Below are 25454 nucleotides of genomic sequence, written 5' to 3' on the forward strand. Positions count from 1 at the left end.
ACCAAGAAAACAATGACACATCTCTTACAGTTTACCTGGAGTGCATGTCTTAATCCTGCTTCATGAGCTGAAGCCTAAGGATTCTAACTTTGGTTTGGTTTGTGATTTTTTTAATCAAAAAAATCTTCATGTATTTTACAAAATACTTAGGAGGATGAACTCAGGTCTCATTGCTCTAAATGTCTCCTTTACAAAATTGGAGTATGACCTAATCTAGCAAAGCATCTATGTTACCTTTGCATATTGAAAAAGTAGATAGAAATACTGACATTTATTTTAATACTATTGTGTGATTTGAGGTTTATAGAGCCATGCATAAAGCATTTGTTATTCTACCTTTAACAAAACTGATCCATTAACTCTGACCATATTTTTAGTACATAGTTTGCTACAAAAGCATTAGGACATGTTATGAATCATTCTGGCATTATGAGAGTTAATAGAATACTATATATTTTTCAGGATTATTAATATTTAGTGTCATTCAGTAAATTAAAAAATCAAGTTTAACTAAGGTTAAAAATATCTGATGATACAGTACATAGATGATTGTAAATGTATATTAATGAAGCTTTACACAATTGACTGGATATCTTTTCGTTAATCACTCACAAACCCATGCCAAACATATATCAAAGACTTCAGCTCCTTTTTCATCCAATCTTCCGACATTTCATTATTATGGTTACCTGATTAATGGATGCAATAATATATGTGGCATGATATGATATGTTCACATTAAATTTTAATCAAATATTACTAAATTCAGAAAACATTAAGTAAATCATGACTGATGAGGCAATATTGCTGTACTGTCATATTGATGGTTAGAGAAACTCACTATGGAGAGTCACAGATTAAGGAGGAGAAGTAAATCTTATGTGGAAATAGAAGTATCTCAAGTTTAACTAGTTGGATCTTTTAAAATTGCCTTCCAGCCAAAGGCTGAATATTAGATCCATCAAAAGTATTCCAGTGTCTGTAACTGATATGAATGCTTTGTTTTCTTATACTGCAAGTCGTCTCATTCTTTAAAGAGCATGGATTAACATATACTCTGCACAAGGGCCTTTCCCAAAAGATAATGGCCTGTGTGGGGAAAAGAAATATTATTCCCTGYTGCAGTTGGGAAAAATTAGCCCAGTTTATTTAAAACCTTGCTCTGACTTGAGCAGCAGTGTCAAGCACATGGAAACCACTTGGTCTGTTCATTTTTACCTAAATCACACTACGTGGCTTTGCAGGAGGTCTGCAGAGAGACAGATGGGGGTTCGTGTTCACAGCCTAGRTCTGCAAATATCAGATGGTTTCATTCTGGAACACCAGAGAGAATATGACTGAAGAATATGACTGTACTGCTGCAGACAGCAGCTTTCTTTTCAGCTTTACACCAATAATTAACATGTTCACATGAAAACTTGGTACTCACTTTTGGCCATAATTCTGTATTGCACTTTTAACTGACAGCCAGGAAATAAAACACTGAACCAGCTTTTTACTGCTGTTTTTGAAGCTGAAAGAGATCAAATTGTATTCTTCTTACACTTCCTGTTCTAGTAAAATTTCAGATGGGATGCCTGCCTTGGACATTCATCTCCCCACTCCCATACTGAAAGATTCTACTTACAATTTTAAGCACTACTTTTCTTTAAACCAAAAAAGTTTACTACCCAGAGTAAAATTCCATCTCATGAGGGATAGACAATCCTTCAGAAGCTAAATGATGATTCCTAAAAACCAGTAGTGGAGGTAGTCCTAGCTAAAAGACTGTAACAAAACATTTCAAGTATTAACCTATCCTGAAAAAAAACTTATTCAAAAGAATATAGAGCTCCTAAAACCAGATATTCTGAGGTGCTAATTCAAAAATTTCAATGTTATAATCTATGACTATTCTTGTGTAGAATTTCAGTTCCATGGTACAGACTAAACAGGCCTTCTTTCATTTGTCTGTACTTAAAAAGAAAGACAATCTTGTCATATGACCATCGTTTTGGTAGATGTTGATGCCAAAATATCAGATGTTACTGGATCTAATTTTGACTATGTGAGGTAGCATACAAGTCCCACTTAACTGCATAATTAATTGTATTCAAAATTAATGCATTGCATAGTACTTGCCACAAGAACTTCCCAAAATAGTATTTGCTTCTTCATGTCCTGGTCTCACTTTCAACCCCTTTTCTTGTTTTGAAAAATTATGRGGGTGTAAGACTGCCTTGTATTATGTGTACCAGCATGGGATATCTCAGTGCTACTTCACTCCAAATAAATACTAMTCAATTCTGCAGCTATACTCTGAATATTAAAAGCAATGCATATTTAATGTGCTTAGCAGGAAYTTTTTTTTTTTGACAACTTGCTTTTTGCTAGAAGTCATTCCATAAAAAGTATTTCAAGGGAAAGCATACAGATAATAAAAGCAGAAAAGAAAATTAAAATGCTTAAATTGATACAATGAAATTAAGGACCAACTGGGAAGAAGCACTGAGTACTGATGTATCTTGGTAGGTCAGTTGAGCTGTTGGTTTATTACTGGTTAGATGTATGGCACAAGGATTTCAGTTAAACACTTTCTTGTTGTAAAAGTGGGTTTGGAATTTTTTTAAGTGTGACTAGCTCATAAAACCTAATGTGAACAGTTATGAGAATAATTAAAGCAAATCACTAAGTTATCTTCCTCCATACCCAGATAAGTTTTATACAGTTACAAGATTAAAAAGCACAAAATTCCTGTGAGTGTAAGACCTAATAAAAATGGAAGAATACATCCAAACCCACAGCTCTTACCTCAGGCAAACTCCCACTGGTGTTGGCACCTCATGCAATGCAGAGAAGAGTGCAGACACTTCAAACAAAATTGCCTGGAAAGGTTTGATTCACTCTTACTTGATTAATTGAATGAGTATATTATAAGTCAGTCTTGCAGCTCTTGCTTTTCTCAGGAATGGAAACATACCAGAAAAAAAGAGGTAACTCAAGGTTCTCAGTAAACTTCAGATCACAGCATGATATTAAGGCTCAGGCCTTCAAAAATCCACAGGCTTCCACTAGAGTCATCTGTTAGAAACTAGATCCAGCTTTTAATGACCCAATGTAGCTTTGTAATGTACAGGGTTGTGTTAAATACCAGACCTTTTGTCAGAAAGTCAACTTGAGATGGGCCTATTTCTTTGCATTACAGCCTTGGAGAGACAAAAGAATCTGTAAAATTTTTGACTGAGCACTCAGGATGTGTGATGTTCACTGGATGTTGAAGATGTGCCGATTTCTAAAGGCAAGGAAAGCAATAATGTCTTATCCAGAGAAACACAGCTGTGGACTTAGGATAAGAGAGTCAGTTTAGAGAAAGAGAAACAAATCAGTGCTAGTGATGCAAGAACAGAACCTTCATATCCTTTTAGCAAAGTAAAGCTGCTAAACAAACCTACTTTTGTCCAAGCTTTTTAAATCCCAGAAACGAAAGCTGAAGGGTCTTTTATGTTTGTGGATAGAGCCAGCTCACAGAARCATTATTCAGCTGCCTATGGCAACATTTAGGAAGGCAGTAACAGAAACAAGGATGCAGCACAGGCCCTTTCAAAGGTGAGCATAAGTGGAGCAGCAGGTCTGAGTTGGGGAAATAGGGGCTATAGGTGAGAGGAGATTTGTGACAAGGGTGGGAAAATGATGAAAGAAAGGGTAGTAGCTTTACAGTAGAGCTCTATAGGAGAAAATGTATTAAGAAATGTTAGGAAGACAATTGGGGCAATGAAGCATGAGTGAAAAGCATGAAAATCCTCACATTTTGATTTCTCATCACTTTCAGATGGGCATTTCTTTTCAACACACCCCTCCCCCTTTTTTATATCGTAAATATATCAGCCCTACTCAACAGAAAAGAAAAAGTCAGTGTATCAACTGCTCATCACTATGGTCTCACACAATACTGAAAACAGGAAGGTTGCTTCTCTGCTTAACAYTGACGGCTTATGAACACAAAGACAAACAGTTTTTCTGGTATCTTGCACCTGGACAAAGTAATGCAAAGGAATACTACTTAGCCTTTCACCATTCCCACCAACTCCTTTACCTAAATTAGTTGTTCTGAACAAAGAAATCACACTATAAATATAATTAGTTACTTGGAACCTGATCTAAAGCCTAATGAAATCAGCATAAAGCTTACAGAGAGAATGAGCTATAAAGAAAATATTAGTTTGATTGCTGTGGGCAAAACTACTTTCAGATCTAAGCAGAGGATTTAGCTATTTTATTCTGCAAGCAATGAGAAAATATCTTCTTGATTCTAAAACTAAAATAAGAGACCTAATTAATTCTAGAGCACCACAGCCATATGCATTACTTCTTAGTATGCAGGAATCCAATGGTTTCTTTTTTAAACAGCAATATTTAAAAATGCATTTAATTGAAATGGTTGTGGTTCCTCTTTTCAGTAAACACATGTGAAGGCATACATTGTGTTTAAATATAATAAATACAGCTAAAATCATGCATCTGGGTCAATCCTCTGCATGTAATCAGGATTATGAAAATTTAGTTTTTCTTATCTTCCTCAATAAATGGTCTATGTACAGACGACTGGAAATTTATTCAGACATGGTCTTGGTTATGTTCTTGTTTTTTAACTCACCAGTTCTTTCTTCCCTGCAAATATGACTGATTTCAAATTCTGTCAGTTGCTCTGGGAGCTAAGAAAAGTGCCAAACTGTGGTTGCTGTTTTCTAAGCTGTGTTCAAGTTCTTTCAGAGACAAAATTCTCATGCCAAGGCATTGTAATTGCAAGTTTTCTGCCCATTTTAATGACTCGCTCTTTTCATCCTGATTGCTGACCACATGGAAAAGGAAAAGGTCACAGAGGACCTTGAGAAGGGAAAATCCGAATAGACACAAAAGAGGTAACGGCAACTGGAAAAGGTTTTCATTTAGWTTACACCTTCTCCAGGATTTCACTRTCCTGAACCTCCCAGGCCTCTGAATGAGGTTCCTTCAGCCCTGGTTGTCAAAGCCCTCCTTCATCCACTGCCTTGTCCACAGCTCCTCTCAGGCATTCCCCAGAGGCAACCCAAAGAGGCACAGCACACCCAGGGGGAAATCCTAAAATCTGGTTATTCTGAAAAATCTGGCAAATGGAAAGAGGCCCCTAAGTTTGACGGCTCAGTACATGTGTGGTGGGAAAAAAAAATTGTCAGAGGCATAGGGGAATCCCTTTTGTTTAGAAAGTGCTTCTTCAAAGAAACAGACATCCCCATCTYTCTTTGAGGAAGGCACTGTGTGGGAGGCTCTGTGGGCCCTCCTACAATGCCATGACTGAGAAGCCTGTCTTTAACTGGAGCTTCACTGAAAATGCACAGTCCAGATAAAATGCAAAGGCACAAAGAGTAAATAAAGAAGTAGTCAATGCTAAGCAAAGTGTGGGCCGTGGAATTCTGCCTCCTAAGGAGGTGACAGTCAAATGAAGCTGGCTCATCATGTGTGTCAAAAGCAGCATCAGACAGGTAAATAGCAATTCTACACTTCCCTCCTACTCTAAAATTCCACCCTTAAAACACAGGATATTTTAGGAAGCTTCCTGCTGACAGGTACATCCTGCCCAGAATTACATTTTAATAGTTCTTCTTTTAGACAAACACTTAATTTATACTTACACAGTCAACATGCTATTCCCATGAAGTCCCTCGGGAGGAGCAAAACATGCAAAACACAGAAAGGGTGGTAATGAAAAGAAATAATCAGCCTGCATTCRTTGATAAGTTTGCAGATAATGAAGTAGAATGCTTACTATGTCTCTGTTTTCTCTGGAGGACAACTTTTTATCTCTTAGATCAACTCTGTAGGCTCTGGCAGAAAACCATAGCCATTTTCAGTCCAGTGTAGAGAAGGCTGGCTGCTATCTGGAATGAATATGTCACATCCAGCACTCCAGAATCTTGGTATTTTGGACAAAAATCCACAAAATGCTACAAGACTATCCTCTGTGTAGAAAAAAAAACCCCAAAAAAACCCAATAAACAAAAAAACAAAACAAAAAAAAACCCAAAAAAAACCCAACTTCCATACAAATTTAGATTTTCTGAAGTAGCAATAACATCACTATACATTACATTAAAGCTAATTTTACAAAGATACAGTTACCAGTTTTACTTGCTCCCTGCAGCCACTTCAGGTCACGGCAACACGATGCTTCTTGAAGGACATGGGCAAAATGATATTTTCATTTTGCCAAGCCAAAAATTACTATCTATCTACCAGGGAATAAACAAAATTATACTAGAAACTAATTAAGTTGAACACTGCATGACAAACAGCAAAACTGATAGTTCTGAAGAAAATCCTGCATATCCCGAATAGTTTACAAAACTTGAGACTTTAAAAAGTAATGTTGTCAGTTTTCTTTCTCCTTGCCTTCAGGTTTTGATCAGATTTAGATAGAGGAAACAAAACATCTRCACACAAGTCAAGGAAAATGCCCTATTTAAGCATCTGCTAACAGTCCCTGGATGAGAAGAGGCACAGCCATGTCCCCAGAGGGGCTTACAGTCACTACCTACCTTGCTGGAGGAACAGTAAAAATCACTGCTGGTTACATGCACGCAGCAACACATGGCTTGACTCAACAACAAAGCCCCTAAAACCTTTATTCTGTTGATACAATATCCCTCAGCCCTTTAGCTCCCATTCCACAAGTGGTAAATCGGCCCAGCATCTTTTTCCTTTTTCCACTGAAGATCATGTGTCTTGAAATGAACATCGACTGTCTCTTAAAACCCAATAAACTAAATTGCCTTTCCTGAGCCAGCAGCAGGAGTAATGGAAAACATTTCTCAGAACTAGTTTGTTTGATTTCTAAGAAAGTGTTTGACCTAATGATCTGTTTTAGAAAATTGGTATGACTTACGGATAACTRATAAGCACACAGCAAAAACCAGCTATGCAATTACCTGTCCCAAGTCAAATACTTTATGCAAAATTAAAAATTATTCACAAACAGATCACAAATACAGTCTGAATAAATAAAGAAATCAAAATCTCCAGTGCCATCATCAGAGATGAAAAAAAGGTTAGTAAACAGCTAGAAATAACAGCTTGATAGTATGCAATTTGACTGCCTGTGTATCCAAAATCTCACCCTACATAATACTTAGCAAGATCATCAACATCTGCCTCTGGAATAATGCAGTATGGAAAAGGATAATCAGCCAGCTCAGTGTGTAAGATCTGACATACAGATGCAAGAAAATCAGTAAATTGTGACACATTAACTCAATATAATAATTAATAGCGGGGCAACCAAGTTCTGTGCTCAGATCTAAAGACCTTTGGCAAACCCTTTCCTTTGTAGCACTACCAGAAGAGAGAGAGGAAAAGGTCAAGCTGCACAGGGCTGAGGATTAGAGAAGGATGTGCCACTGTGAAGAAATACAGTCACCAAGTGGGATGGTCCAAATGGGTGCTATACTCMTACAGATAACAGCCAAATATTACTTTTTCATGAGTATGCATCCATGAGCTAAAAGGAAGGGAAACACTACTTCAGTACAATAAAACAATTCCATTTTATCGTCTTATGTCGGAGTGTAAGTCCTGACAGTGATGTGCCAAGCACTCTTTCTTCTTCACCAGGCCAACCTACCCCTTTAACAACTGATACAGGACAACTTCACCTATCTCCYATTCAATCAGTGGTCTCTAGAGCAAAACCCCTCTGGACTACATGGGATCTGACTTGCTGATATATAACAAAATTAAGTGATAGATAAATCCTTGCAAATGGAAATGGGTACTAACAAAGTGTCTTTGGGAAGCTCCTTGCCAGAAGAGACTATCTTGTCTAACCACATATGTTAGAAGGAAAACTCCCTGCAGCGCTCCCACGTTGCAGAGCTAGTCCCTACAGCACAGGGATAGCTGAGAGCTACGGCATATCAGGCCATGTGGGCTCTCTCAGAGACCCACAGACGCCACACATGTCTGAGGATCGCAGCTACAAAGGGCACAAAGGGAACTCTAGACTTTCTTTACTTGCTGCTAATTAGCGTTTTTTCCTTCTTGTTTTCTGGGTGTCTCATCTTCAGCCCTACCTTCTCTCCTTTTCTCTCTCTCCTTTTTTCTTGTTTTCTTTCCCCTTTCAGTCTGTTATTGCCATGCTCCTAYGAACTCGTGCCACCCTTTGCTCTGCCTGACAAAGTTACACACAGTCCCTCTATTGCACTTTCCTTCTCTGGTCTTCAGAATACACAGAGCTCTGTGGACCATGATATTCACTATGTTTGGTGGTCTAACAGCTCATTTGCTGTTCAGTGCCCAGCTTTGCTTGCCTCTCTCAAAACAGTGTATTTTGAATAATTAATCACTGAATCTTTAAGGTTAGAAAAGGCCAAATCCGAGCATTAACCTAACACTGCCAAGTCCACCACCAAACCCTAAGCACCACACCTACAAGTTCGTTTTAATACTTCCAGGGACTGCTATTCTATCACTGCCCTGATCAGCCTGTACCAAATGCTTGACAGCCCTTTCAGTGAATAGATTTTCCTAATATCAAATGTAAACCTCCCTGGGTGCAATTTGAGGCCATTTCATCTTATTCTATCTCTTGTTACCTGGAAGAATTGACACTACAGTGCTGTTAGCACATACATGGTGATATGACAATTTTAGTACCAATGCCATTGTGACTTGTTTCCCTGTRCTGCAATTCCTGTGTTGAAGAGCCACGGAGAGCCTTGGCACTTTTATTGCTTTGTGACTCTGCTGGGGGAACTTTTCCCCACAGGAATTCCACTTTCCCCTCATCACAGCCCTTGATGTCTATCCCTTAAAGCTCTACCTAGAGCTTTTTAAATGTTTTTTGAKCTCCCACGGGATCGAAGGGTTTAGTAGCAGAGCCTTTTTTTATTACCTCACATTTTGCTCTATTTCCATTGATGAGCACCCTCTGGAATAAAGAGTTATCACAGTATCTTGAACTCAGAGAAAAATAGCAAGAATATAGCCAAGAGACGAGGAAGATAGTTCTCTTGTTAAAGCATTTCAATTAAACTCACCCAATGCCGGTCTTCATGCAAGGTCAAAGCTCTTGTGTGGCAGTGGCTGGGTGCAGAGCTTTCAAGGTCTCAGACTGATAGTATAGCAGCTACCTTCTGGGGTCCATGTACAAGTAAAATCAAATTTTATATGCCAGTTTCAGCCTTACATTGGCTTACATCCATTATTTTCAAATATATCCTCCTGACATTACAGACGTGGGGATGCTGAATTGACACTGTGCAGAATATGATGCAACTTGAACATAACTATTTCTTACTCTTTGAGAGCCATGACACTTATTACCAGGCAAGGTTTTGACCAGACATTCACATTTTCACGTGTGATTTCTTTACATCCTCTCTGTGCTGCATTAGCACTCTCTACAGCTACCTGAAAGGTGGTTGTAGCCAGTTGAGGGTCAGTGTCTTCTCCCAGGCAAACACTGACAGAACGAGAGGACACAGTCTTGAGCTCTGGCAGGGGAAGTTTAGGTTAGACATAAAGAAAAAATTCTTCACTAGTAAGAGWGATTGGGCACTGGAATCATCTGCCCAGGGAGGTGGTGGTGTCACCATCCCTGGACGTGTTTTAAAAAAGCCTGGAYGTGGCACTCAGTGCCATGGTTTASTTGATGAGGAGGTGTTATAACCATAGGTTGGACTTGATGACCTCAAAGGTCTTTTCCAAACTAGTTCATTCTGTGATTATAAAAGGCACTTCTGTAATAACTGATGTTGCTCTAAGAACCACTGTGGGCTATCCTGGGGGCACKTTCACCCACAGTTCTTCCCCTCAGCAAGTCTCCGGGCAGGAGAGTGGTGGGAGGCATTAAGTAACACTGGTAACAAGGGCATTAAATAATACTGGACCCAGTATCATATCTTGGGTTATGCCACTAGTCACTGGACACCAGGGGAACTCCGCCACTGATCATAGCCCTTTGAGTCTGGCAGCACAGCCAGTTTTCAGTCCACCTCTGTGTCCATTTATCTAGACCACACTACATCACCTCCTATGTGGTGATGTTATGGGAGATTGTCAAAAGCCGTACTAAAGTCGAGATAAACATACATACATAGCTGCAAACTTGGATTAGAAATCTTTCTGTAAGACTACTCATCCTCACAGAACAATCATTAACCCTGAAATACTTTAAATCAAGATCAGGAGCAGCGATCTCCAAGGAGTGGCTGAGGTGACTCGGTTTGCTCAGCCTGGAAGAGACTGAGGGGAGTCCTCATTGTGGTCTGCAACATCCTTATGAGGGGAAGCAGAGGCGCAGGCACTCATCTCTTCACTCTCGTGGCCACTGACAGGACTCGAGGAWATGGCTGGAGCTAAGTGAGGGGAGGTTTAGGCTGGATGTCAGGAAAAGGTTCTTTCCCCAGAGGATAGCCAGGCACTGGGACATGCTCCTCACAGAAGTGGTCACAACAMCAAATCCGACAGAGCTCAAGGAGCATTTGGACAATGCTCTTGGGCACAGAGTGTGATTCTTGGGGTGTCCTGTGCAGGGCCAGGATTTGGACTCGATGATCCTGATGGGTCTCTTTCAACTCAGCATACCCCACGATTCTAAGATTGCCTTTTTTTTTTTTTTTTCCCTCCCCCATCTTTTAGGGCCGTCTCGAAGAAGCAAGGAACGTGCCATTTTTCTTTATTGTTCCATTTCCTCACCCTTGTTGACCGGCACACCCTCAGGGGAGCCACCTCCTCTCCCTGATTTCCCCACAGACACGGCGCTCGGCCCTCAGGGCGGGAGGCGCGCGCGGCGCCCGTTGCCCCGGCGACGCGGCCCCGTAGTCTCGCGAGGCGGCGCCCGGCTCTCGCGGGCAGGGCGGAAGCGGCCGCCGTGTTTACAACCCGCGCCGGGGCCGGGACGCGCCGGGCCGGGCCGGGGGCACCGGCGAGCGCCCCCCGCCCATGTGCCCGCAGCCCCCGCCGCCCATGGAAGTGATGGAGGGGCCCCTCAACCTGGTGAGCGCGGGGGGTGGAGGGAAAGGGGGGCGCGTCCTGTCAGCCGGTGCCGCCGCCGCTCCCGCCGCTCAGGCGGCGGGGAGAGGGTGACACCCCTCGGCTCCTACGCTCAGGTAACCGGGCGGAGAGGCACGACCTGAACCGAAAAAGGGACTGTCGCCGCCCTTCTTTTCCCCCCAGACACTGTTCAGGTGTCGTGTCAGGCCCTGTCCGGACGGGAGCGGGGCCCAGCGGCCATCCCGGGCTGGAGGCGGCTCCGGGGAGGGAGGGGGTGCGCTCGCCCCGGTCCCGCCGGGGGCAGCGCTGCTCCGTGCCCGGGAGCGCGGATGGACGGGAGCCACCCGGGGTGCGTGTCGTGACATGTTTAGATTGGGGCGGTGTGGGGGGACATCGCGKTGCAAAAGCAAGCGACGAGGGAAGTTCAGGAAGGAAGCGTCTAGAGGAAGCGCCTAGATGACACAGGCCATATCCATGACAGTTTCAAGAGTTTTAGAGGCTTGTCAGGGCACAGTAATGGCTAAGTGCTTCCTTTAATTTCAGAAGGTGAAATGCTTTAAAACCCTAAATCAGTAATTACTCTGCTTAAACTAAATTTCTAAGGAACCTGAACTTAAACGCAGATRGTCTGAAAAATGCATCTTCACAAAAGCAAATCAGATGATCTCCCTAAATTGGTAGATCTCTGTCCCATAGACAAGATCTAGGTGAAGAGGAGTTAATTCGCTGCTACCTTGTGGGTTTTACCAAAGCTGTATCATGCCTATCTGGTGATACACGTAGTGTTTCCTTAGAAAACAAGCTTTGGTCCAGCAGTCCAGTTAGCCAGAGGCAGTACACTGGTAAATAAACTGTATTGCTTCCAGGAATGAGTTTGATCCAGAAGTTGTTTAGACATTGCCATGCAAACCTCAGACACTTGTGGCAGTTTAGTTTTTAATCAAAGCTTATTTACACCAGGATGGTGTCAGCCCTGACAAATCCTTGCCCACAGAGTCAGTCAGGTATTTCTGGATTGTTTTCCTTAGTTTCAGAAAGGCTTACAGAACTGTCATTGCAGACCACTCATGGAATTAGGGCTGGCAGTGTAGTAGGAAGATGGTCTGTTTAAATCTGTAGGGTATGTCAGCATCATGCTGTCTCACTTTTTACTCTGTCTCCTGAAAGACTAATTGAAATAGGAAACAACAGGAGGTAGGAAAGCTCTTGTAACCTGTTGCTGTCATGGGGGATGTTACATACAGTCAGGTRTGGAGTTAAGGTTAGAGCATGGTAATGCAGGAGGGCTTAACTATAGCTATTTCACAGACTCTGTAAACACCTTTAAAAAGGTAGACCTAGTGCATAAGATTCTAAGAAAATTATAACTGTATATTCACTAGTAAACATCTGAAAGTAACAACATTTTTTGCAGCATCACCAGGCAGTAGTGTTTCTTACAGAGACCACTTAGGACTGTACGAGTGATACAACTGTGACTAAAGCCTGGTTTGTGACCTTGTGACCACAGTGGGAGTATGCAGTTACCATCCCTGTCTAGCTCCAGGCTGACAGTAAGGTCAAGACATTCCTGTGTAACAGATGATACAGGAAAAAAAAGTTGCTTTACTCACTTTCATACACAAAAGTATGAAATTGCCTGCAATTATGTTCCTACTGCCTTAGAGTGTCCTGAAATACAAAAACTTGTCCTGAAACTGCTGGGCAATGCAGTCCTGGATCATTTTATACAGAAAAGTGACCCATCCTTTCAGTTTGTGTCAAGCACCATGGAAACTCTTCATGATAAGAGTTTGAATGAATACAGTACCATGGTTAGAATATGCCTACATCTTTACAAGGATATGAACAGGAAGGAGGAACTACAGTTTTGCAGAGCTCTTCTGTTCACAGCCCCTCTCTGTTTGGAGCTTCAGATTGACAGCAACATTCAGGGAAGGTGCCAACCTCCAGTATAAGAATATTCATTTAAGTTTTTGATGCTATCCAGTGTTACCTATTGCACTCTCTTTTCCTATAAGTTTCTTCTCTTACCTAAGTCTAGTTCCTGTGGATTGGAAAAGCACAACTTTTTTCAAAGATGCCWGTGAGGAAAATTAAGCTACCAAAGGAAAAAAAAAGGCAACCAAATGCCCCAAATCACCCAACATGTAAACTATAATTTATTTTGAATATGGTGATCTGATCATTAGTCATATTTAACTATCAATGACTTAAATACAAGACATTTTCTCTCTTTCAGTATATMAATTTTCACACAACTGATTTTTCATCAGTAAACACTTTTCATTAGAATTTATCACAGTATTTGAAGGTTGCTCTGTCTTGTAAAAATTATCTTTTAATTGTGGATTGGAGCATCTAGTCTTAGTTACTGGAAAGCATGGGTACTGTCCTGATTTTCCTGGCCAGCTGATCTGACCACAAAAAAAAAACCTAACCAGAAAAACCACAAAAAAACAACAACAAAACCTCCCCTCCTTACACTTACAGTGCCATATCTTACCTTCTCCTAGCGTCAATGATGCTGTTTTTCTGAACCCTYTGAAACATAAGTATTTCCCTAAAATAATATTGTACGTTTATGGAACTGAGTCTTCTTYAGCCTGCAAATAAAATGTTTAGGTTATACCATGGAACTTAAAACCAGCATGAACCAAGAGCAGTCCCTGCATCAGCAGGCACSTGTAACAGGTACCTAGCCCAGCTGATTACTTATTTCACACAATCTGGTGTCAAAACCAAAAACATCCCAATGTTCCTTTTACAAACACCTCAGTATTGTCCTGTAGCTGAGGAGCCCTACCACCTCTACTTGGTGTTCTTCCTGCAAGATAGTAGCATTTTTATGGTTTATAATAAAATACAGTCCAAAATCTGGTGAGTATCTATCCCCTCTTAAGTTTCTTGAAGCATAAAGGACCCAGCTTAAAGAGCTGTTGTTTTGGTGAAAACCAGAGAGCACAGACCAGTAGCTGGAGTGAGAATAGCACAAAATGTGCATGCCAATAATCTCATATAAGGAAAGCTTTTAATATTAAATGCTGCAAGCTGTTGGTAGCAGCCATTTCACTGCAAGTCAATCAATSGTTTACTTTAATAAATGATTTTTAAGTGAGGTAATGCTACATCCACACAAAGGCAAAATAACAAGCAGAATAAATATGCAATATGGAAGTGTAGGAGGAGAAAATAGAAAACATSTATGAAAGTTCACTAGAGACCAAAGGATTTAAACCACACAGGCTAATGTGTTTGTGACTTAATGCCAGCCTGCACTTCAGTTATTTTCATTGGAAAACCAGGAATATTATGTTAATCTACAGAAACAACCACTGAACCCCATTTGTTTTCTTTGATTTTTTTTAAATAAAGCTTAACCTGAAAGCTGCCATTCTTGATCTTCCCTTGTAAAGTGAAACCAAAAAAAAAAGGCAGATGCACTCAATTCTGAGCTCTAATTAGAGAGAGCAAGCTTGTACTGTAACAAAAAGGGAGGTATCACTAGATAGACRTGCCTAACACAAAATCTGTTTTTACCACAGTGGTGGGAGAACTGAAAGGTGTGAAGCCACAGRGGCAGCAGTGTATCTGAGTAAAGTGACTGGCAGTGCATCAGATGCTCAGCTGAACAGCCAGATCAGTAATAGCCACCTTGCAGAAGCTCAACAGTGTTGAGTGCAGGCATATAACTGTTGTAAAAGCACAGCACAAAACTGTTCCTTGTGGCACATAAAACAACTTGCAGCAGCTYCCAGTCTAAGAATGTAATTAGCTGAGCAATGGGTGGCTSACAAGCATTATTTCMTCACYGTGCCKGTGCTGTTTGGGTASCTACCAGCAGTGCCTTTCTGCTGTGTCACACTGGCATTGCCTATCGKCAAGCCACAGAGTTCAGCTCTGAGTAAGCATTACCAGCAGTTTAAAGACCCAAATGAAGCCATCTCAGAGAGGCCTGGTGAGACAGCAGACTGAAGCCACAGCTGAAGCCTTTCTKCCCAACTTGTTTTGAAATTGTTGTGCTTGGTAGTTTGTTTACTGGACAATTTGTTRTTATTGTTGTTCAGATGCTCTTACTGAGTGGGAGCTCAGTTGCTGTAACAGCTTGAGCCATGTGGTTTAGGGCCCCAGACAGAAGCCCAGACTGGTTTTGTTATCAGGGCAATGAAACAATTCTCACTTAGCCTGTAACCTCCAGTCAGCAAGACTTGTRTAGTACCAGCAGTGACATTATATATGGGGACAAGAAGAAAATTGCCAAAGCAGCTGAGAACTGCAGGCATACAAAATGCCCCAGGAGGTGGTGGAGCCACCGTCCCCGGATAAGGAAAGATTGGACATGACACTCAGTGCCATGATCTAGTTGACTCCATGGTGTTCGGTCATAGGCTGAGCGCAATCTCACTGAATTTTCCAACCTAATCCAATYTGTGAGTCTGTGAAAATGGCTCTGACAAACAAGTTGAAGCATTTAGTGCTTTCGTCAGACTAAATGGATAAAAGGAAGTGAATGAGGTTGATTTGACTATGCTGTAGGTAGAAGGATACCACACCTTAATGAAGGTGCAGGTGGTCAGGGAAAGGGGTGCAGCTTTGCTTGTATGGGGTTCTGAAGACTCCACCTAACCTGAGCATTGTGAATGCAAGTTGGGTTCATTCCAGATCTCTTTAATTGCATTTGCATGGTGAGGAACTCAGACTAACCATTTTATCTGAAACTTGGAATAGGTTGGGAACACACGCGTAGTCAATTAGAGCTATTCAGTGAATTAATGGGGGTTGCCTAAACAAGTGGTTGCTTCTCCACCCACTTGTTTAAAGTCTAATACTGTTGCTTACATGCAAGTTGAACTTCAACATCTTTGCAAGTCAATACAAAGTGACTGAGGAGTCTGTATTCTCAGTGCTAACATCCTYATGAGAGTGTCACATACTTGTTTTGCTCTATAGGAACACTAACCTGTAATTTACACAGTTGACTCATTGTTCTGTCAACCTTGCTAAATACAGGCTTTCAAAGACAGGAAATTGAGCTAACATGTGACTAGCGGTCTTGGTTGAACAGCCACAATAGATTTTGCCATTTTTTTGGTTCTCCTTTAGTCATCTTTCTCTACAGAATACAAATATTTAAAAATGGGGGCCTGCTTCTCATGGTAAAGGTGCACCATTACCATWTATTAGTCTTATTGCGAATATATTCTCATTTTTCAGCATAAGTTACAGTACAACTCTATTATTTTTGCTTTTAGTTTGACTGCCAGTAAATACAAGCATTTTCCATAGTCACCCTGATCAAGGTTTCACTTTTTTTTTTTTTTTAAATAGATGGGTGGCCGTAGCTTATTCTTGCACCTCTCTGGTCAAGTTTTGCACTTGTATTCTCTCTTTATTCCATTTTTCACTGCATATTAGGACATACACTTTCAAACCTTTCTAAATTCACTATTTAGTGGTAAGAATGGGTTTGAAAGAGGTTTCTGTAGGTATAGCACTAACRGAGTGTGTGTGGGGTGGGGCCAACCATGGTGCATCGCCTCGTCCCACCCTTTGTGGCCTGCTGCTGTAAACACCCACATGGAAAACACTTAACACTCTTCTGGATRATACAGAAGCAGCGCAACATTCACTTTCTGACTGTTCAAAATGGAAAACAGACCTGTATCCTTAAGGAAACAAATCCTAAAATAGATACCTCATCTCCCAAAAAAGCCCTTCCTCTTTAGCAGTAAGAGAGCACAGGTATTAATCTTTTCTGGCAAGAATAATGGGTATGCACAGTCCATAACATAAAATAGATGATAGCACCATCAAACAGTGGTTTCACTTAAAAGATTTACAAACAGAAATTTCTTTGCAATTAAACTTCCATCAGGCTTCATCCTTTTAGCAGCTGGGTTTTTCCTGCCTTTGTCATTTTAAGTAAAGCACTGTGCTCCCTAATCACATTAAAATACATCATTTTCTAGAGAGTCCCTTGTAAATATACAAAGAARGCTGTTAAGCTTAACATCTTGTGCAAGGCTTTGTCCAGTGAAGAGCTGTTCCCATTAGRGGAACAGAGAAAACCAAAACATACACAAGACTATCTGTCTCGGCTGGAGGAACCCTGTTGCAAATAACTGCTCTTAGGAAAGGGTAGTAGGCCTACTCTGGTGGAAAATGAGTAGTACTACATCTTTTTAAAATATTGTTGAGTCAAACAGGTTTTTTCCTGTTATGTGCCTTTCTATGATAGCTAGCCACCAAGTAGAACTGTATGGGGAAGATTTCCCTCCTCACCCGTCCCCAGCCTAAGCTAGGATCATACTGTGGTGGTCCTTTAAGTTGTAACAGTATACTATCTCTAGAAATACAATTAACTTTGTTATTTTTGCCTTTGAGGGAATGGTAATAGATCTGGCAAGTGGGCCTTACGGCTTTATTTCTCGCAGCCTGCAGTCACATCATTGTCTAGTCTATAGTAGGGGAAAAATAAAACAAAACAACAAAGAAATGGAGTGTTAAATTTTGGCTAAAGAAAGCTGTAGGCAAAGGGGAGACGCTCATTGCTGTTCCAGAGGATTGTTTGATTCAGTGTTTTCATTCGATTGTTCAGAGATTACACAGGCAATGATTTGGGCTAGTTGGGTGGAAAAATCAAACAGGAACATTTCCCTAGAAGAGCAGTACAAACTTCAAAAAAGCAGACATCATCCCTCAACATCTCAACTGCAGCTGGAAAGTTCATGGGAAAATGTCTCCCTTACCTTTTGTAGTTGGTCCAGAGTGCTTCAAGTCACAGTAAGGCTTGCACAACCCTCTGAAGTAGCAAACACATTGTGGCCAGGTGAGGAAGCTTTTTAGCTTGGCCATCCTGCACTCACACCTGCTTCCTTTACAAGAATCAAGGTGTTACACTTGTCAATTTGCCTACTGGCAATTCCTGCTCATCAGGATTGGGAGGGACATCTGRAAGTTGTTGTCAACCTGCTTCCCCTTTTCAATTCCGTGGCTGGTTTATAAATTATAATCATTCTTACATCCTGTCCTACACTGATTTCCAGCACTGCAGCTGGAAGAGGAAAGAGAAATCAGATCTATAAACCCACCACAGTCAAGCAGCAGGTGTTTGTGTAATCACAGCAGCAAGACCAAAGTCAAAGCAGTCCTGCTTGRATTTGCTGGGAAGCAGCATTGCAGCTCCATAGCTGTTGTGTAAATACCTTCCTCTAGCATGGCATCAGACCAGGGATAAACTTGAGAGTAATCTTCTTCTCTTTATGATAGAGGACCAGTTCTTCCATTGCCAGTTTTATAATGGGTTACAGGCACTCTGAGTTYAAAATAGATTGGCTAACAATGGCTGGAAGCTGCGTGGCTGAGTGTAACTGAGCACTAAGAATAAACCAGCAGAGTACACAAGATGTAGGAGCTCATCCACGATAATGGCCATTAAGTGTCCAAAGACTTCTGTTGCAGCTTCATCATTTGCTGCTAGGAAACACCACCACTAATTTCTTCAAACTGCTCGTTATAAATAAGCTACCATGAAAGTGGGAGAAATTCCTTGGTCCTTCCACRATCAACTAATTGAAACAAACACGAGTTAGAATAAATGAGCAAATATTTCCATGTCAACCTGGCAGGAAAAGATAGGAAAGGAGGAATTCCTTGCCCGTGACTGACTTCAACACAGCTAGTTTTCTCACACAGGGCTGTGCTTAAAACTGTTATTTCTCTGCTGTGGCTCCTGTTGTTTCCATTGGGAAGTCTGTTGCATCAGAGTGAGATGGCATGACGTGTGTATTTTGATGTAACAGCAAGAAAGGCATTGTGACCTTGTCATCAGAGGACCCTAGGTTTTCTTTTTGCTAGCAYCTGTTGTTTTGCTAATTTTATTCACAGTTCAGCCCAACTTCTTCAGACTCCCTTCAGCTTCACTTGGAAGTTAATTGAGAAGGGAAATAATGTAATTGCTCAATCAAATAAGAACTGAATGYCCTCAGATGTTATGCATGTGCTTAAGTGATTTGAGTACGGTCATATTCCAGTAGTTTAAAACATATGAGAACAACCTTAAGAAACAATGGGACTCAAATTCCTATATGTAGAAACTACTAAATGGATCCTGTCCCCTGGCTTGTTGAATTGCTTTCTTTAGCTCTTCTGTCTCTGGCTATTCTGTTTCCTCTTTCCCTATTTTTTTTAGACCTGCCCATGCAGTTTGCAGAAACAGCTGTATCAATACTAATTTACTGAGAAATTGTTTTGCAAAGAACTAGCTCAGGTGTTTTTATGTCCGTGACACAGCTAATTTGTAATGGGACAGGCTGCCAGGAATAACCAAGGAGATGGCTTTATCTGTTCTCATAYTGTTTGTTCATACCAATGGGAAATAAGTTTATCTTTTTGGTATATATCATTTGTAGGAGTTCATAGAAAAAGGCCATAAAATAGATGATTTTCTAATAGAAGAACACTTCCTCTTCTGAGATTATTTAACCTCAGGGTAGAAGAAGTGGAAAATGCTGACAATGCTCTGAGGATTCAGTGAAGATGAGGAAGAAGAATATAAAAAGAATATTTGTAGTGAAGAATCAAGGAGTTGTGTTTTGGGTTTTTTTAAGAACACACCATATTAGCATATGAAATCATTTTTTTTGGAAAGCCAAATGTGTACATGGAGTGATGTAACTGCCTGGGATTGCTTAAGAACAGCTGTTGCCCAAACGGATGTTTTCTGTACAAGTCATTCTCWTCTGTGGTGTCAGAGCTGTTCAGTTTGTGGTAGAAAATTGAACCTACTATAACACTATAGGGCATGACTCTACTTGGAACACAAAGGTGCAGTTCGGAACTTGTATTTTAAATACATGTTAATATAAGCACCATGTAAGCATCAATACGTGATGTCTGTTTACTTCAAGCTCAACCTGCAGTAAAGCAGTCCTGAACAGTGTGTGTAACTGACTGTCCCCAGCTTGTGCTTGTAGCCTTTCACACAGCTTGTCTTGGAGGAAGGGCCATAAAATTCATTTCTTGTAGTAGTGACAAAAAGACTTGCTTTCATGAATGTTGCAGTTCTGGTTATGCAATGCTGTTTCTCAATGAGCATATGTAAATACTTGCATCAGATGCTTGCTTTCAGCAGCAACCTTAGTCTGTGTTGGTGGTTTACATTAGTGGTTTACAAATAGGAGTATAGATTTAACTGTTGTACAGCGACAACATGACTTTGAAACTTTTAACTATGGCTGTGCTGCTAACATTAGTTGGTGTAAGCTGCAAACAAAAAACAGGAATTTATTCACCCAAGAGGCAAAATGTCTTGGGCATGGGGCAGCAGAAAATGTCAAAAGAGCTGTAAGATGTAACACAATTCAAGTATCTCACATTCTGCCAGTTAAATTGGTCCAAAATACTTAAAACTACTCATAACTTCTTTTGGCCTAGTGTTCTTTTTACATGACTGTGGTAAGTGCCTGCCTAAAAAGGAGGACATGTGCTTTCTGAGGAACAGCTTCAAAAGTATTTTGTTGTATTTTGCTGCATTAACAAACTTCAGTTCTTAGCAGTACAGACTCATGTAAGGCAGTATTAAAGAAAAGATCCAGTTATAAAACTTGGAAGCTAGTGAAGATCTGAGCCTAAAAGCCTGAGAGCTGGAATCAGTACAGGTTTTTTGGATGTACTGGTTACTTTTAAGACAGGTATAACTATTTGTCTGTTAACCTTCATTGATGTAATGCTCTTTTTTTTATTTTAAGGCTCACCAGCAAAGCAGAAAAGCAGACCGCTTGTTAGCAGCAGGGAAATATGAAGAAGCAATTTCTTGTCACAAAAAAGCTGCTGGTGAGTAGGTTACTTTTCACATTTCAGCTCTTAAAATCAGTTTTTAGATTTGCATGCTCCTTGCACCAAGCCTGTCTTTAGTTCAAGAAGTGTTTGAACAACGCTCTAGGGCACACAGGATTTTTGAGGGGTCCTGCACAGGGCCAGGAGTTGGACTGAGTGGGCCTGGTGGGTCCCATCCRACTCAGYGCATTCTGTGTTTCTGTGGTTCTCTGAAAGTACAATGTGTAGTTACTTTCAAAATTTTTATTTTTAAAATGTGAGTTTGTWTTTCAGTCCAGATCAAGAGCCCTTTTAAAAACTTTTTTTCTCATATGAGCAGCCAAAGTCAGATATTTCCAAAGTTGTTTAGCTAGTGTGTGGTTATCACTGTGAAGGCAGTTCTTGACTGAAGATGGAGCCAACACCTTGTGGCATGYACAGACTGAAGTTGGGTACCTGCTCGAAGCCAGTTCCACTTTGTACTTTGCATTTTCCTTGCTGCTTTCATAACCGAGGTCACAGCGCTTTCTCAGTTGATAAAGGACACGTTTGCTTACAAAACTTCCTTTTCCTGAATCACGGCAGCTAAGAACAGGTGATGAGCTCCCCAGAACTCGAGCAAAACAGCAGACTGCATCACAGGCCTCAGCACTGCAGGGACAGCCTCCCCTGTGTGAGATCTTGTGCATTTACCTGTCCATTTAAATACTCCTGCTTAATTATTTGTGTTGGAGTCCCTCAGCTCTCTGACAGTGTGGCAGCTACTTGGCAGAGGAAAAAAGAGGAGCTCTTAATTGATACAACAAGTAGGACATTTTCAGTGACAGGGCTTGTGTGGAGACAAAGTAAGTGGCTATTCTGAACATGGTAACCCAGATACCAGGCATTCTCGCTTGCAGTCATAAATACTAGAAAACCCCATAAAGTGAGAAACTAATAGTTTCTTTGCTATTTATGAATACTCACAGTGATGAGGGATTGCACTTCTATTCTAAAAGGCAGACTTTTCTTTTTGTGTTCTTTCACTTCATATACTAAGACAAAACCCAAAAATACACTGAATGTTTTTTGCTTTTCTTTGTCTGATGATTCTATGCCATTATMTTGCATCATTCCAAATTTGGTCGAGAATCTCTCATACCTTGTCATTTTTAGCACTAGTAACATCTGCTCAAAGTCTAAAGTGCTGCTCTGACTCTTAAGCGAGCACGTTTTCTGGTTTGGAGGGGAAGTTAGTGAAAAAGAAAGGAACTAAAGACCATAACTTTTCATCATGAATATAATTTAAAATTTAACTTCATAATATGGGTGGTACCATGGGCAAGAGCATTTTATGTGCCACATTTTGTCATCAAGTGCTTGTATATTAAAAGTCTGGTCCTTAGCTGTATTTCTTCCCTTCATGGGAAAGCTTTTCTTTTGGGACTTTCTGGAAACTGCTGCTGTTCTTCTAAAAACAAACTGGAGCAATCCAAGCCAACAGGATACCATGGGAAGGGTGTAGTGTGCATTACAGGATCTTACTGTAATTTTTTCTGAGTTCTGAAAACAGCAGGTGTTTCCAGCCACAGTAACTTGGTAAATACTTTGCCTCTAAACTGCTGCCTTAATGTGGGGATTGAGCACACTGTGAAGGCTTTTCTTAGCTTTTCTGGAAGAGTTTTGCAGCCRTGCCATAAGTGCTGATGGATGTTCTGTCTCGCAGGGTACCTTACGGACGCGATGAAGCTGACCCAGTCGGAGCAGGTGAGACCAAAGCACGGCAGATGCCACAACCAGCCACACCCCTGTGGTGTGCCAATGTGTCCCATTGTGTCTCATCACACCCCTCCTGTGTGTTAGCCTCTGCAAAATTTTCTGAACCCTTGGCAACTACACCAGGATTTTCACAAGTGTGGTAATATTAGTCTTCCTAGAGAGTTTTTTCAAGTTTATGTGAAGCAGGGACAAGAGAAATCTTAACCCATCCAAGGGGTCTCCAACATTCTAGTCTGCCAGACAATTGTAAATAGGTGATAAAACCAGTGTCATGTTTATCTGTGAGGCACTTAGTATTTTGCTGAGACAAAAAGCTAAGCATCTCATCTGGAGTCTGTCATTTTGGTTTAATGCATCCTCACTGRGGGATCTCCAGAACAACAGCCCCGACACTTTTTCTTATTAATTCTTATTCATTGCATATCTTTGAATGTAGTAGTGTAGTCTGCTGAGCACTTTTGTAGCAGCAGGATTTGAATATAGCCGATATTATGAAATCGAATTACCCTTGTAGATCAGACATCTGTCTTTGCTCCAGTGGGTCATTCTGTAGAAAAATGGTCTTCCACCCGGGTGGTTCCTGTGAATTAATAACCACCATGCCACCCCCTTCATTTAATAGGGCTGAATCATTTGGGACCATACCTGGCCTTGGAACAGTTTGCTGCTTTATTTTGGGTGTTATTGATATGTCTACAGAGATGCTATCATAGAAGCATACAAAAAGTTTTCATTGTTTAGCCAAAGTGTGGCTGTGCATGTCAGGTGAATCTCTTCTTTCTTGGTGTTGGTCGTAGGTCACTTAAACGCAGGGCGTCTCTGCCCAGAGGTGTTGCAGCCTGGTCAGTGACTTACAAACAAAACAGCCAGAAGTTGTGCTAAATTTGGGTGACATATCTGAATCTGTTGCACTGTACAAGCAGAGAGCACTTGCTGTTGGATTTAGTATCTGAATAACAAAAGCTCCCCCTCTCGGGCATGCAGTGATGCTGTTATGTAAATATTTACAGACATGTAACTTAATGTGTGTGAGTATTTGGGTGGGATTAGGGATCACCCACTAAATTGTTTAATGTTGTTCTTACTCAGGCTCAGCTATCGCTGGAATTACAAAGGGATAGTCACATGAAACAGTTACTGCTCATCCAGGAGAGGTGGAAAAGGGCAAAGAGGGAGGAAAAGCTGAAAGCCCAGCAGAGTGCTGACAAGGAAGCAGCCACACATCTTCAGACTTCTTACAAGCCATCTGCTGAAGACTCTGATGATCAAAACATACTGGTTCCTGTTGCTCAGAAATACAGCTCTTCCACAGAGAAACATGCACAGGATRTTCGGGGTGTCTTTGACAGGGACCCAGATACGCTTTTATTTCTGCTTCAGAAAAAAAAGGAGCCAATGGAAGCATGTATTGGGAGTAAAGCTCCAAAAGATGACAAAACAATAATAGAAGAGCAGGCAACCAAAATTGCAGATTTGAAACGGCTCATAGAATCTCTTGTAGCTGAAAATGAGAGATTAAGGAGAGAAAATAAGCAGTTAAAAGCAGAAAGAGCTAGACTCCAAAAATCTCCAGTAGACAAGGAGCTGGATGTAGATGCTGACTTTGTCGAGAAGTCAGAGTTGTGGGGTCTGCAGCAGCACTCRGAAGCTGCTTCTTCAGCTGCAACTTGGCAGAAGTTTGCCACAAATGCTGGGAAGGCAAAGGACATTCCAATACCCAACCTTCCCCCTCTGGACATCCCGTCCCCTGAACTCCCGCTGCTGGAACTCTCCGACGATATACTGAAAGGACTGATGAATAGCTAAAAACCAGGAAAAGTGCTCAATGTAGTTAYCCAAACTTGAGAAAAGGGAAAGCCACCAGGACAGTGGTGATCTGAGGGCAGAAACATTTACCACAATCCTACTGTTGGAGAAAAGGCATTAAGCAACTTTGTTACTGTGAAATACACATCATATCTGATCTACTTCATGGAAGTTAAAGGTACCATAGTTGGTATAAGATGGTGAGCTCTTTAGTCTTTCTCCCAACGTTTCAAACCAAACAACTGCCTGGAGAATGTTTCAAGTAACACAATCCTTCAGGGTTTTTAAGTATGCTATATGTAATAGTTATCTATAATGCCATAAATGATGGTGCAGAACCTAACTGTTATGGTTGCCAGTCGGCTGCCACTTCGTATTGAGAAATGCTTTCTAGCATGAATTTAAACTGTGCATTTCATTATGCATAACTTCGTTAATTCAGATACAGTGCAATTTATACACCTCCTAGATGGATTTATGTGCCACATTCTGTACTCCTGACCATGTTAACCTCAAGTCGGGAGAGATTTTAATTTCCATTCTATGAAGGAACCAACTTATTAGTTCTGTTGATGAGGGTTTTTTTTTGGGTTATCTGTTTACATAACTAATCAGGGTGCATTGAATCTAGCTATKGGTTTCTGTATAAAGTGACATGGTTTAAAATGAAAAATCTATACTTAAAGAAAAATACCCTTTTTGTTTTCAGTGATGCATGAATGGAATTCTAGCTGGCAGTATTTGATTGAAAAAGAAATTGTTTACAGCTTAACCTGATTCAAAAAGGATAGGAAAATAAAAACCAAGGTGTTTTGGCACTAACTGTCTGTTAAATTTCTACAAATGTTGCAGAGCATAAAGGACAAATTGGTACTTGTACTAAATGTTAGTACACACGTAAAGCTGAGCTTTGTGTTCATGGTCCAGCAGATTGGAGAAAGCTGGGATGAATTCAGAGGATCTTGGCCACCTGTGGAGTGCCCTGGCTGACAGCCGGGTTCCAGCACTGCAGAGCAGCTCTGTGGGTTCCATGGGCACAGCCCAGCAGGAGCTGTAGGAACAGTGCTGAG

General features: G+C 41.0%; 1 protein-coding gene and 1 long non-coding RNA gene across 3 annotated transcripts in view; one reads left to right on the top strand and one right to left on the bottom strand.

Annotated features, from left to right (window-relative positions):
• Nucleotides 1–17882, bottom strand: part of LOC130574896 (uncharacterized) — a 74637-nt gene extending 56755 nt beyond the window's left edge. Inside the window, exon 1 of the long non-coding RNA XR_008965482.1 lies at nt 17754–17882. This is a non-coding gene — a long non-coding RNA (uncharacterized LOC130574896). The remainder of the gene's footprint in view (nt 1–17753) is intronic.
• Nucleotides 10857–25272, top strand: NRBF2 (nuclear receptor binding factor 2). 2 transcript variants are annotated; one of them, XM_057368401.1, is made up of 4 exons: nt 10857–11007; nt 20754–20838; nt 22526–22566; nt 23668–25271. In XM_057368401.1, the coding sequence occupies exons 1-4, from the start codon at nt 10954–10956 to the stop codon at nt 24382–24384; spliced, it is 897 nt and encodes a 298-aa protein (XP_057224384.1). In that variant the 5' UTR covers nt 10857–10953; the 3' UTR covers nt 24385–25271. The 2 variants fall into 2 exon arrangements, with proteins under 2 accessions (XP_057224384.1, XP_057224385.1); XM_057368402.1 differs by lacking the exons at nt 10857–11007; nt 22526–22566 and having other exon boundaries at nt 20776–20838; nt 23668–25272.
• Nucleotides 25273–25454: the final 182 nt, after the last annotated feature.

Source organism: Malurus melanocephalus, unplaced genomic scaffold, assembly GCF_030028575.1.
Source record: "Malurus melanocephalus ecotype Western Australia unplaced genomic scaffold, MMel_1.1 scaffold_91, whole genome shotgun sequence".
Lineage (NCBI taxonomy): Eukaryota > Metazoa > Chordata > Aves > Passeriformes > Maluridae > Malurus > Malurus melanocephalus.